Genomic DNA, 11,458 nt, shown 5'->3' on the forward strand with positions numbered 1-11,458 from the left:
CCCAACTCCCTGTGGCCAGGAACCCTATGTGGCAGCCTTTCAGGAAAGAAGAAGAAGCGGATGATGTATTTGACCACCAAGAATGCAGGTGGGTATTCGAGCCCCGCCCCCAATCTGGCATCTCCCTTCCCCTTGCTGCTCCTGGCCAGTGGCTTGCGAGTGTGCTCGCCTGGCTCAGGTGCTGCCAGCCTCGTCCCAGGCCCTGCCCGGTTCCGCCCTCCCCTCCCTGCGCCCCGGTCCCAGTCCCAGCCTCCCAGCCTCGGCCTCCCTGAGTGGTCTGCCCCTTCCCCACCGTGCAGCCCGGTGAGCAGTGCCATCTCCCTGTGTCCAGAGTTCGACCGCCATGAGCTGCTCATTTACGAGGAGGTAGCCCGCATGCCCCCGTTCCGCCGGAAAACGCTGGTGCTCATTGGGGCACAGGGTGTAGGCCGCCGCAGCCTCAAGAACAAGCTCATCATGTGGGATCCGGACCGCTACGGCACCACGGTGCCCTGTGAGTGGGAGCTGGGCACTGCTGGTCAGGGAACGAGGGGCAGGGCCTGCCCTGGGGGCATCTGCACGGGCACCAGGTCAGGCGGGACCTTTGGGTGTGCAGGGTGCCCATGCGCCCTCCCTGGGTGGAGGGGGGAACGGCAGGCTCAGGAGGGGTGCGGGGAATGTCCCGGGTGGTCCACCGAGCTAGGCTGGCCTCACCTTTCCTTCCCTCGTTTCACTTGCTCAAAGCCATGAAAAAAGTGAGTGCCCGGCTGGGGACCCCAGGGGAGACAGGGCTAGGAGCTGCATGTGGCCTTGTGGAAGACGGAGCCTCTTGGTGTCAGAACCAGCAGGGGTGGGGGAAGCTCCTGGCTGCCAGACCGAGCGCGCAGCCCCAGTCGGCTTGGCCCTTGCTGTGTGGCTTTGGGCTGCACACTGCCCTTTCTGGCCCTCAGCCGTCCATCTGCGCGCACGGGGTTGGACCAGGTGCTCTGTGAAGGTCCTCCCAGCAAGGACGCCTCGTGCCTTTGCGTGGGGGCCAGTGGTGAGGACGGGTGTGTGTGAAGGCAGCTGTGCTGGCAAGGTGGGGGGCAGGCTGTGCCCCTGCGGCTGAGGGCGGGGAGCCCGGGCGGGCGTGTCCACGCGCATTCGAGGTGCTGTGGCCGGCCTGCGCTCATTCTGCCTCCCCCCAGACACATCCCGGCGGCCCAAGGACTCAGAGCGGGAGGGCCAGGGCTACAGCTTTGTGTCCCGGGGGGAGATGGAGGCCGACATCCGGGCTGGGCGCTACCTGGAGCACGGCGAGTACGAGGGCAACCTGTACGGCACCCGCATCGACTCCATCCGGGGCGTGGTCGCCGCCGGCAAGGTGTGCGTGCTGGACGTCAACCCCCAGGTACCGCCGGCCTGGCCTCCCCAGGCTGCCCAGCGACCCTGCGCTACCCCCAGGCATTTCCAGGCTCTTGTTCTTGTCGTCCGCTCCCCCCCCGCCCCGTGCACCTGCTGCAGCTTTGGCGGGCGGGGTGGGGTTTGCAGAGCTCTGAGCTCAGGCGTCCCTCTGCTGGCCACGCCTGGTACGGCGGCTCCCAGGCCGCAGGTGGGAGCGCCGCGGAGGCCCAGGAGAGACTCCGCCCTCAACTGCTCAGGGGGCCCCGCCCGCCTAGAACCTCGTTCCCAGCCTCCCAGGTCCCCCGCGTCTCCTCCAGTTACCCCCCTCCCCAGCTGCCTCCAAGCTGCCGGCCTCCCGTCCCTTCGTGTCCCAGAAGCCCAGGCCTCTGCCTCCACGCCCAGATTGCCTTCCTCCAGCCCAGCTGCGGGGATGGACTCACGACCCCCCCCCCCCGTCCCTCCCGCAGGCGGTGAAGGTGCTGCGAACAGCCGAGTTTGTCCCGTACGTGGTATTCATCGAGGCCCCCGACTTTGAGACCCTGCGGGCCATGAACCGGGCCGCACTGGAGAGTGGAGTGTCCACCAAGCAGCTCACGGTGAGGGCTCTGAGGCTGCTGGGTGGTGGGGGCCGCCCCAGCTGATGAGGAGAGGGTGGAGGGGAGGGAGAGTGCCCACTAGAGCCACCAGCCAGAGGAGACTGGATCCCGCTTTAGACACCTGGGAAGGGAGGTGTGAGAGAGGAAGTGAGGTGGCCGGGACACAGCTAGCCGGGGCGCGGGGGCTTTGACTCCGGGCCTCTGGGTCCACTCTGCAGGGGCAGAGCGCTGGCCAGAGCGGGGCCAGGGGAAGGTCTGTGGGCTCGGGCTGCTTGCCACTGGGGGAAGGCTGGAGGGAGGCCAGAGGCGGGAAGGCGGGCTGGAGGGCCGAGTTAGCACCAGGGCGACGCGTCCAGGGGAGAGGCTGCAAGCCGGCGTCTCAGGACTTCAGCCCGCGCCCGCCCCCCACCTTCTGCTGCGGTCCCAGGAGGGGCGGGGTCTGCAGCTCTCTGAGCCCAGCGCTCCCTCTGCTGGCCACGTCTGGCACCGCAGCCCCCTCAGCCCTGGGGCCCAGGAGAGGCGGTCTGGGCCGGCTCCCTTTTGCTGGCGATCCCTGAGGGAGCGCAGCCCCTCCCTGGTGCCCTCTCTGGGCACCTTCTCCCTGGCAGCAAACGTGGCCAACTGGAGCCGCTCGGACGAGGTGGCTCTGGCTTATTTCAGCCAGTTGCCAAGTTCCCTTCCCCACCCCTGCTTGGCCAGCTCCCACGGGGCTGGGGTGGGGGTTGCCTTGGGCGTGGGCTGCCCTGGTACCACCTGTGCCCTGATGCCGGCCCCTCGCGCTGCATAGGGAAGGGGGCCAGTCACACCGGAGGGACCACCAGCTCACAAGTCAGGCAGACCCTGTTCAGCCCCTGGCTGGCTATGGGACCTCCTCAGACCTCAGCGTCCTCTGTTGTACACAGGAGATAACTCTCCCCACCTTGCAGTGCTGCCATGACGAGGATGTGGGTCACAGGCGTCTAGTGCCGTGCCTGGCACCTGCTAAAGCTCGTTTCCATCCTTCTTTCCCTGCACCCACCGCTTGCCCATGGTTAAAGGCAGCCACCTTGGGGTATGCAGGGAAGGCCATGCTCCTGCCTCCCAGCCAGGGAGCCCACTGTGGCCGGGGCGGGGGTGCGGGGCGGTGGGAGACAGTGGAGCATGGACGGGACCTTCTCCTAGCCAGGGAGCCCACTGTGATTGAGCTTGGAAAGGGGAGGTAGGGCAGCCTGTCGATCCTCCTGGCCGTGGGGGTGACTGGCGGGCACTGACGGGAGGGAGGTCCCTCGTGCCCTGGCAGGATGCAGACCTGAGACGCACAGTGGAGGAGAGTGGCCGCATCCAGCGGGGCTATGGGCACTACTTCGACCTCTGCCTGGTCAACAGCAACCTGGAGCGGACCTTCCGGGAGCTCCAGGCGGCCATGGAGAAGCTGCGGACGGAGCCCCAGTGGGTGCCCGTCAGCTGGGTGTACTGAGGCTGCACACTCCTTCCTCAGCTGCCTGCTGGCGACCCAGGACCAGAACCCTTCCACTTCCTTCCTGCCACTCCCCGCCGCGACCCTGAGCCCCTGTGCCTGGCTCTCCGTGGGTGACAGCTCCCAGCGGGCCTCACTGCCAGGGAGGCGGGTGTTCATGGGGCACCTCTGTGCCCAGGTGCTGCCCACTCCCCGTGTCCACCGGCCACCAGCTATCCCTCTCGGAGGGCCATGCTGCTCCTAGGAGTGTCAGAGTCACCCCCGTGTTGCTCAGTCCAGAGAAAAGCTGCTTGGTGCCCCCTGCCACCGAGCCCCAGCCGCTGGCTCTCTTCTGGATGGGTCAGGGTCAGGCCCAGCCCATTTCCAGGCTCTCCCTCTCTCATCCCTGCGTCCTGGGAGCTGTTTCCATGTGGCCTGGAGGCCCGGCAGGCCAGGGCGGTGGTGCCAGCCTGGTGCCATTTTGAAGGCTGAGGGGGCCGAAGCGTGAGCCAGTGGCCACAGCTGGGGACAGTGCAGCTCTCGGCTGCCTCAGGAAGGGTCAGGGTCCCGGAAGCAGATACCTCTGCGCCCTACCCTCCTCCACAGCTTCTCACTGCCGAAGTCTCTCCTCACACTTCTCCAATGTGCCCTGACAGGTCAGGCCTGCTCCCCGTAGGGTGAAGCTGGCGGGGCCGTGGGCTCAGCCAGGTGGGGCAGCATGGGGGGCCGGCCCTGCGACCGGGCACCTGCTGTGACCCCGAAGAGCTCCAGGCACCCCACGACCCACAGCGGGAACATGTCTGGACTCCGTGTGTGGGGCCTGGGTCCGGTTTCACCTCTCCGGATAGGTCAGGGTAGCCCACTCCATCAGGGCTGCCAGGTTGGAGGGGCTGAGGGGGCTGCAGGGGCCTGTGTGGGTACCCGGTCACAGAGCTCGGGCTTGAGGACTGGTGCCCTCCAGCAAGTTCCTCGCACACGACACCAGGGGGAGACATCCGCTCGGTGGCATGGGCCCCTAGTGGTTTCACGTGCCAGGTGTCTGGTCTGTTTCCAGCACCAGGGCAGTGGTTGGCAAGTTTAATTTTAGGGGCAGGAGGCGAAGGGTTGTTTAGTTCTGGGGGTCACTCTCTGGGGCCCCTTTCTGGGGGCTCCCTCTTAGCCCAGATTCCAAAGCCTGGGCTCTCCCAAGGCCCCCCACTCTCCATTGTGCCCCCCTCCCCCGTGCCACCCTCCTGTCCTTGGGGAGGGCAGCTTGTAAAATAGGAGAATCCCCTTTAAGAAGAGAATGCCGTCCTGGACTTCCATGGGCGCCCCACCCCTCACCCTTCTCCATGATCCTTCCTGGGGTGACCCTGTCCTCAGGGGATCACACGGGACACCTCACCCACCCCTGTGCCTCCCAGTTCTTCTGAGTGTCTAACTAGCCTTCGCTGCAGCGTCAGCCAAAGCTGGCCCCTGGACCACTGTGTGCCCGTTTCCTAGGGAAGGGGGGGATAAACAGAATATTTATTACAGATGTTAGAAATATATTTATTCTATTAGGAACTCATTTGCATTTGCATAGGATGTGCACAGGAGGGGTAAGGTCGGCCTCTCCCACCTCGTCTGTGTGGTCAGTGTCCTTTCATCCTCCGTCCTGCTGCCCCCTGCGTCACCCTCAGCCGAAGGGGAGGGGAGCGGGGAGACAGTGAGCTGTTTTCCTGCCAGCCTGAGGCTGTGGGAGCATCTGCCAGACTCTGGAAGCCCCCTGACCGAGGGACCATCATCTCTGTTGGGGATGGAGTTGGCACCTGCCCTCACGGCTCTGTCACCTCTAGTGGTGCCCAGAGGGCAGGGCTGGGCCCCTCCTGTCCTGTCTTTTCCCAGTCCTCCCTCTGGGTGGTCTCCTGCCTCCCTGGCCCGCGCCCCGTCCACTCCCCTTCCAGCACTTGCCGGGTAGGGGCAGAGGCTGTCTGATCCTTGGTTCACCCAGGCGAGGCTGGGTTGGAACAGGTGTGCGTGCCCTGCTTGCGCCTCCCGGCTCTGTGACTGTCCTGCCTCCTCTCAGTGTGGACTCTTGCGTTTGGAGACCTCAGAACGAGGACCCTGTCGCCCGCTGTCCACACCCAGGCCCAACCCCTTCCCCCTCCCCCCTCCTCTCCCCACTCCCTCAGTCATCCACTTCTCAAGTTTTCTCTCTGGTTTTCTTTCTATTCCTCCGATTAAATGTGGAAGCAGAGGCTCCGGGCTCCCTCGTCTTTGTCTGGGTCAGGGCGGGGGGCGGTTTTGGGGAGGGTGAGCCCTGGGAGCACCGCACGGGTGACTGTGGCGTGGGAGTTGGGTGACACGCCTTTGTCTGGCTGCCTTTTCCCCGTCCCGTCCCTCCCTGCTCCCCCATCCCTCCCCGCTCCCCCGTCCCCATATGATACTCTGTGTAAATGCTCATGCCCAGGAGTCTGTGAGCATCTGAGGGGCCGGAGGGTTTGGAGACGTTGAGGTAACCTACTCAGCTCCACCCAGAACTTGTGGGGCCTTCATTGGGTCCCCCCGCCTCTCCGGGCCTCAGTCGCAGCCTCTGAACGTGTCACGGAGGCTGACGCAATGACTGATTCCAGGTGCTCAACCACAGGGGCCATAGGTGGCACCGGAATGTCACCCAGGTGTCACCACAGGGCTGCGTGTGTGGTGAATCCTCCAGGGTGAAGGGGTCAGGCTTCCTCTCCACCTGACTTCTTCGGAGACCCCGGCGGGCCATGCCTTCTGGATCATGGAGGATTCTCAGGAGGGGACATTGGCGAGTCCCTTCTCCCTGCCGTGCTGGTTTCCCCAAAGCGTCCACCACACGGGACGGGCATGGGCAGCCGTGGGGGCTCCAGGCGCCCCCCCTTGCAGCTCTGGTGGGAACTGAGCATTGATTATTAAATGCTCCCATTCTGAAGGGCCCTGACTGTTTGTGTTGGACAAAGAATGTGTCTCGGGCCAACTTTTCTCCTGGGGTCCCCCTTGGCTCCGCCCCCTTCCCACCTCCTGGGCACCCTGGAAACTCATCGTTCCTCTACTAAGCAACTCTGTGCTTGTATTTTTGTCCGGTGGTTCTCAACCCTGGCTGCACCCTAGAATCACCTGGAGCGCGGAGGCTAGGAACAGTTGCCCAGGGTCCCCTCCGGAGCAATTAAATCAGAAGTTCAGGAGAGGCCAGCCCTCCCCACAACCACATCTCGGTGACTTTGCCTGCATGGTTCACTGAAGGGTCACGCGTGGGTTGAGTGGCACTCCCAGCGGTAACTCAGGGATTGCGCCTCTTCCCATCTCGTGACACCATCACCTTTGACGAGTGGACCCACAGTGTCACTGAAGAGGAGGAGGGAGTGTCTCTCGTGGCTGTTACGGGCTAGGCCCGTGGGCCCACATCTATCAGGAAGAGGAGGCAAGACGCAGCCGGTCTTGGCCAGGTGGAGTGGAGCCTGGGAAGAGGTTTGTTTCAAAGCTCCCCAAGCAAGTCATTTTTTTTTTTTTTGAGTCAGGGTTTCACTCTGTTGCCCAGGCTAGAGTGCAGTGGCACAATCACGGCTCACCACAGCCTCAGCTTCCTGGGCTCAGGTGAGCCTTCTGCCTCAGCCTCCTTAGTAGCTAGGACTACAGGTGTGCGCCACTATGCCTGGCTAATTTTAAAATTTTTTTGTAGAGATGAGGTCTCTGTTGCCTAGGCTGGTATATTTATTTAATGCTGACAATAAAGCTGTGTTCTCCAAAGGGGGACCTCCAGAACGTGGAAACTCCAAAACTCTGTTTTCAATGGTTTACAAGGAATATGCCCACCTGGACAAACTCCTTCGAAATTTTCTTTTCTTAAAAGAGATGGGGTCTCGAACACCTGGCCTCAAGTGATCCTCCTGCCAATGGCCTCTCAAGTAGCTGGGATTATAGATGTGTGGCACCATCTATAATCATCTGACTTAGACATGTTCTAAGACCCCAAAACTGCCAATGCCTACTGGTCACTCTGTGACCCTCTGATACTGTGGTCATGTTTCTGTTCGACCCTCACCCCATCCTTGGGACGCTGTGGTTATGTTTCTGTGCTGTGTCCCCCAGTAAATGTGAGCTCCCAGCGGGCACAGGCCAAGCTATCTTATCCCTTGCCACAATAAGAACCAACCCAAACCTACTGATTTGAACACATGAGTACAACTAACTGAAGCTACATTTGTTGACTTTTTTTTTTTTTTTGCCTGAAAAACTCCTGAGTTGGGAAGTATTCTCTGAACTTCTGAGCAGGAAAAGGTCTTAAAAGATCCAGTGTGACTTCCCTATTTTTGTGAAGGAAGCAGACTCTTTATGCTGGGTTGGGGGTAGTTCTGAACCCTGTAACCAGTTAGGAAACAGAGACTTAGTTCTCTTTCTCACCACTGGCTTCGTTGACCCTTCGCATAAATTCATGATAAAGGACCTAGAAACATCTTGAAGTCTGACCTCTCTGCGACAATACAAAATGATAAAGGCAAATTTGGCACAAATTAGGTAAATGACATAAAACTTTCATCACGAGCATGCATGTAAATGACATATGAAAGGAAATGAATTTGTATTACCTTAGAGACAAAAGGCTGAGTGTGGTGGCTCATGCCTGTAATCCCAGCATTTTGGGAAGCAGAGGCAAGAGGACTGCCTGAGCCAAGGGCTTCAAGACCAGCCTGGGCAACTTGGAGAGACCTCGTTTCTACAGTAAATCAAAAAGTTAGCCAGGCATGGTGGCGCACACCTGTAGTTCCACCTACTTGGAAGACTGAGGCAGAAGGATAGCCTGAACCCAGAAGGTCGAGGCTGCAGTGGCTGTGAGCGTGCCACTGCATTCCAGTCTGGCTGACAGAGTGAGACTCTGACTCAAAATAAGTAAATAAATACACAATTTTTAATAAATAAATTCTAGCTTTTGGGGTCCAGTTTTTCTATATACAAAAGTATATAAAAAGAGGGAAGATAGCCAGGCTCAGTGGCTCAGCCTGTAGTCTCAGTCTGTGCCTGAGTCTGTGGGTTCGAGAACCACCTGGGCAACTTGGCGAGACCTCTTTTCAACAATAAATCAAAAAATTAGCCAGATGTGGTGGCGCACACTTGTAGTTCCAGCTACTTGGGAGGCTGAGACAGAAAGATTGCCTGAGCTCAGCAGGTTGAGGCTGCAGTGGCTGTGAGCATGCCACTGCACTCCAGCCTGGGTGACAGTGAGACTCCAACTCAAAACAAACAAACAAACAAAAAAACTTCAGTCCTAGAAGCCTTCACTGATTCATTTTGCCAAACATATAAAGAAAAATATCACCAATTCTACACAAACTCTTCCAGGAAATTGAAGAGGAGGGAATACTTCCCAACTTACCTTGATACCAAAACCAGACAAAGACCTTAACAAGAAAAGATAACTACATACCAATATTCCTCATGACCAAGTCAAGTTAGTCCCAGAAATACATTGTTGATTTAACATTAGAAAGTCCAAAAATGGAGTCATATTTATAGACTAAAAAAGAAAAGCCACATAATCATCTCAAGAGTTACAGAAAAGTCAGTGACAAAATCAACATCCATTTCTGATTTTTAAAAAAGGGATAGATGATGATTGTCCCAACCTAATGAAAGACATTTATGATAACCCTACAGGTAACATCATGCTTAATGACAAAAGACTGAATGCTTTTCCCCTCAGATCAGGAACAAGGCAAAGATGTGTGCTTTCACCATCTCTTTTTTAGTATTCTGCCTCTTGGCAGAATAGCTTATGTAAAAGGTAAGAAGGAAATAAAAGCATCCAGACTGAAAACAAGAAGTAAAACTATCTTCATTCACAGATGAAATGATTGTCTCTGTGGAAAATTCTATGGAATCTACCCCCCAAAAGCCACTATAACTAATGAGTGAGTTTGGCAAGATTGCATAATACAAGACCCATATACAAAAACCAATTGTATTTCTATATATAGCAACAAATAATCCAAAATTGAATTTTTAAAAGTAATGCCATTTACAATAGCATCAAAAATATTAACCACTTAGGGATACATTTGACAAAAGATATGCAAGACCTATATACTGGAAACTATGATGTATTGCCAAGAAAAATTAAAGAAGATGATAATGGGCTGAAAGTTTCTGTCTCCCCCAGATTTATCTGTTGAAATATGAATTCCATCCGGGCTCAGTGGCTCAGCCTATAATCCTAGCACTTAGGGAGGCTGAAGTGAGTGGATTGCCCCAGCCCGCGGGTTTGAGACCCGCTTCGGCAACTTGGTGAGTACTTGTCTCTACAATAAATCTAAAATTAGCTGGGCATAGTGAGAGGAGAAAGAATGGTGTAAGAAGATGGCCAGAGATGCAAATGAGACTTAATCGACTGGAAAAAGGCAAGAGAAAAAAACCCATTTTTCCTGCCAACTCCCTTTAGGTGCTAAAATGTGTCTTTTAAGGAGTGGTAAATGATGGTTTATTATTATTGTGATATTTGCCATCCTAATTTGGCAAAACTAAATGTTTGCAAGTCTTTGATGTTCCTCCATTTTTCCCCCTGAAATTTTACCTCTCAACAGACATCCCTAGACTGGAAACCCTTGTTCTCAGCTTGGGTGAGCAGTGCCTTGTGGTATTCTTTTGCCTCAGGGGATTGACTAGAACCTCGCATATGTACAAGAGACTGCAGATTTGGATGTACGCATGTAAAATTAGGCGGAGCAAAATGTAGGATGCAAAGCGGTGGCTGGTGAAGGAGTGGCCTTTCGCCCCTGCCTGTAGCCTCGACCTTTTGGGCTCAAGTGATCCTTCCACCTCAGCCTCCCAAGTAGTCGGGACTATAAGGTGCGTGCCACCACACTCAGCTGGGTCGTCTTGGCAGGGCTGTGGGAATGAGAGGAGTGTCCGTGAAGGATTCTTGAGTGTCTGATAACTCCACAGAGACTTGGAATTCTGTGCATGCCAATCCTAGGTTGCTTGGAGAGAGCTCTGACCCACAAAGGCCATCAATTTATTGAGTTTAGCCTGCACAGGATGTGGGTGGGATGACCTGGCTGGCCCCCTCCTGGTCCCCAGGAAGCCCTGGTTGCAGTGGCTGACTGGCTGAGAGGACCAGAGGATTCTTTCCCTCCAACTGAGGAACTTTTCAAGGGGGAAATCTGCTCTGGACACACTTGTGGCGTCTCTCTGAGCATCACCCGAAGGCAGCGCCCCTGGGCGTCAGGCGTTGGCTGGTGCCTTCCCTGGCTTCTGAAGCCTGGCTCCACCTCTCACAGCCCCCTGACCCTCGCAGCTCTGACTACCTAGCAGTACCAAGCCATTTCTCCTGCTTCACCTGCAGGGGCAGGTGCAGGGGCGTGTGAGGACTTGCAGAAACACTGATGGCAAGACCCTTGTGGGGGTGATGCTGGTGCAGCCACTCTGGAAGGCTGTTAGCGAGGGGTGCCAGTAACTTCGTTTTTTCCCCCTTTTTAGAGACAGGGTCTCGCTTTTTTGTCCAGACTGGAGTGCGGTGGCCTGACCCCAGCTCACTGCAGCCTTGACCTTTTGGCCTCTCACCTCTCACCTCAGCCTTCCAAGTAGTTGAGACTACAAGTAGGAGCCACTACAATCAGCAGTAACTTTAAAAGTGTTCACTCCTTGACTGGGCATGGTGGCTCACACCTAGCGCTTTGGGAGGCCGAGATAGGAGAATCCCTTGAGGTCAGGAGTTTGAGGCTGCAGTGAGCTAGGGTTGGGCCCCTGCACTTCAGCCTGGCAACAGAGTGAGACCATGTCTCTAAAAAAGAAAAAAAAAATTTTCACTCCCCATAACCTGCCACTTCCATGCATGCAAACCCTTCTTTAAGCCGGGCTCGGTGGCTCAGCCTGTAATCCCGCGCCTTTGGAGGCTGAGGTGAGGGAATTGCCTGAGCCTGCGGGTTCGAGACCTGCCTGGGCAGCGAGAACTCATCTCTACAATAAACAAAAAAAATCAGCCGGGCGTGGTGGCGCATGCCTGTAATTCCGGTTACTTGGAAGGTTGAGGCGGAAGGATCCAGGGAGCCCAGCAGGCCGAGGCTGCGGTGGCCGGGAGTAGCCACTC

At 57.1% G+C, this 11,458-nt stretch overlaps 2 protein-coding genes across 2 annotated transcripts in view; one reads left to right on the forward strand and one right to left on the reverse strand.

Moving 5' to 3' along the window:
• Positions 1–3,887, forward strand: part of MPP2 (membrane palmitoylated protein 2) — a 23,946-nt gene extending 20,059 nt beyond the window's left edge. The window contains exons 7-11 of the mRNA XM_021707074.1: positions 1–88; positions 332–493; positions 1,167–1,369; positions 1,830–1,958; positions 3,238–3,887. The exon at positions 1–88 is cut by the window's left edge and continues 132 nt beyond it. Coding sequence (XP_021562749.1) covers positions 1–88; positions 332–493; positions 1,167–1,369; positions 1,830–1,958; positions 3,238–3,414 — 759 coding nt within the window. The 3' untranslated portion in view covers positions 3,415–3,887. The remainder of the gene's footprint in view (positions 89–331; positions 494–1,166; positions 1,370–1,829; positions 1,959–3,237) is intronic.
• Positions 3,888–6,623: 2,736 nt separating this feature from the next.
• CD300LG (CD300 molecule like family member g) overlaps positions 6,624–11,458 on the reverse strand; it is a 20,729-nt gene continuing 15,894 nt past the window's right edge. The window contains exon 8 of the mRNA XM_008074212.2: positions 6,624–6,783. Within this exon, the coding sequence (XP_008072403.2) occupies positions 6,624–6,783 (160 nt within the window). The remainder of the gene's footprint in view (positions 6,784–11,458) is intronic.

The sequence above is a fragment of the Carlito syrichta genome, unplaced genomic scaffold (assembly GCF_000164805.1).
Source record: "Carlito syrichta isolate Samal-C Ts95f unplaced genomic scaffold, Tarsius_syrichta-2.0.1 Scaffold316369, whole genome shotgun sequence".
Classification (NCBI taxonomy): Eukaryota; Metazoa; Chordata; class Mammalia; order Primates; family Tarsiidae; genus Carlito; species Carlito syrichta.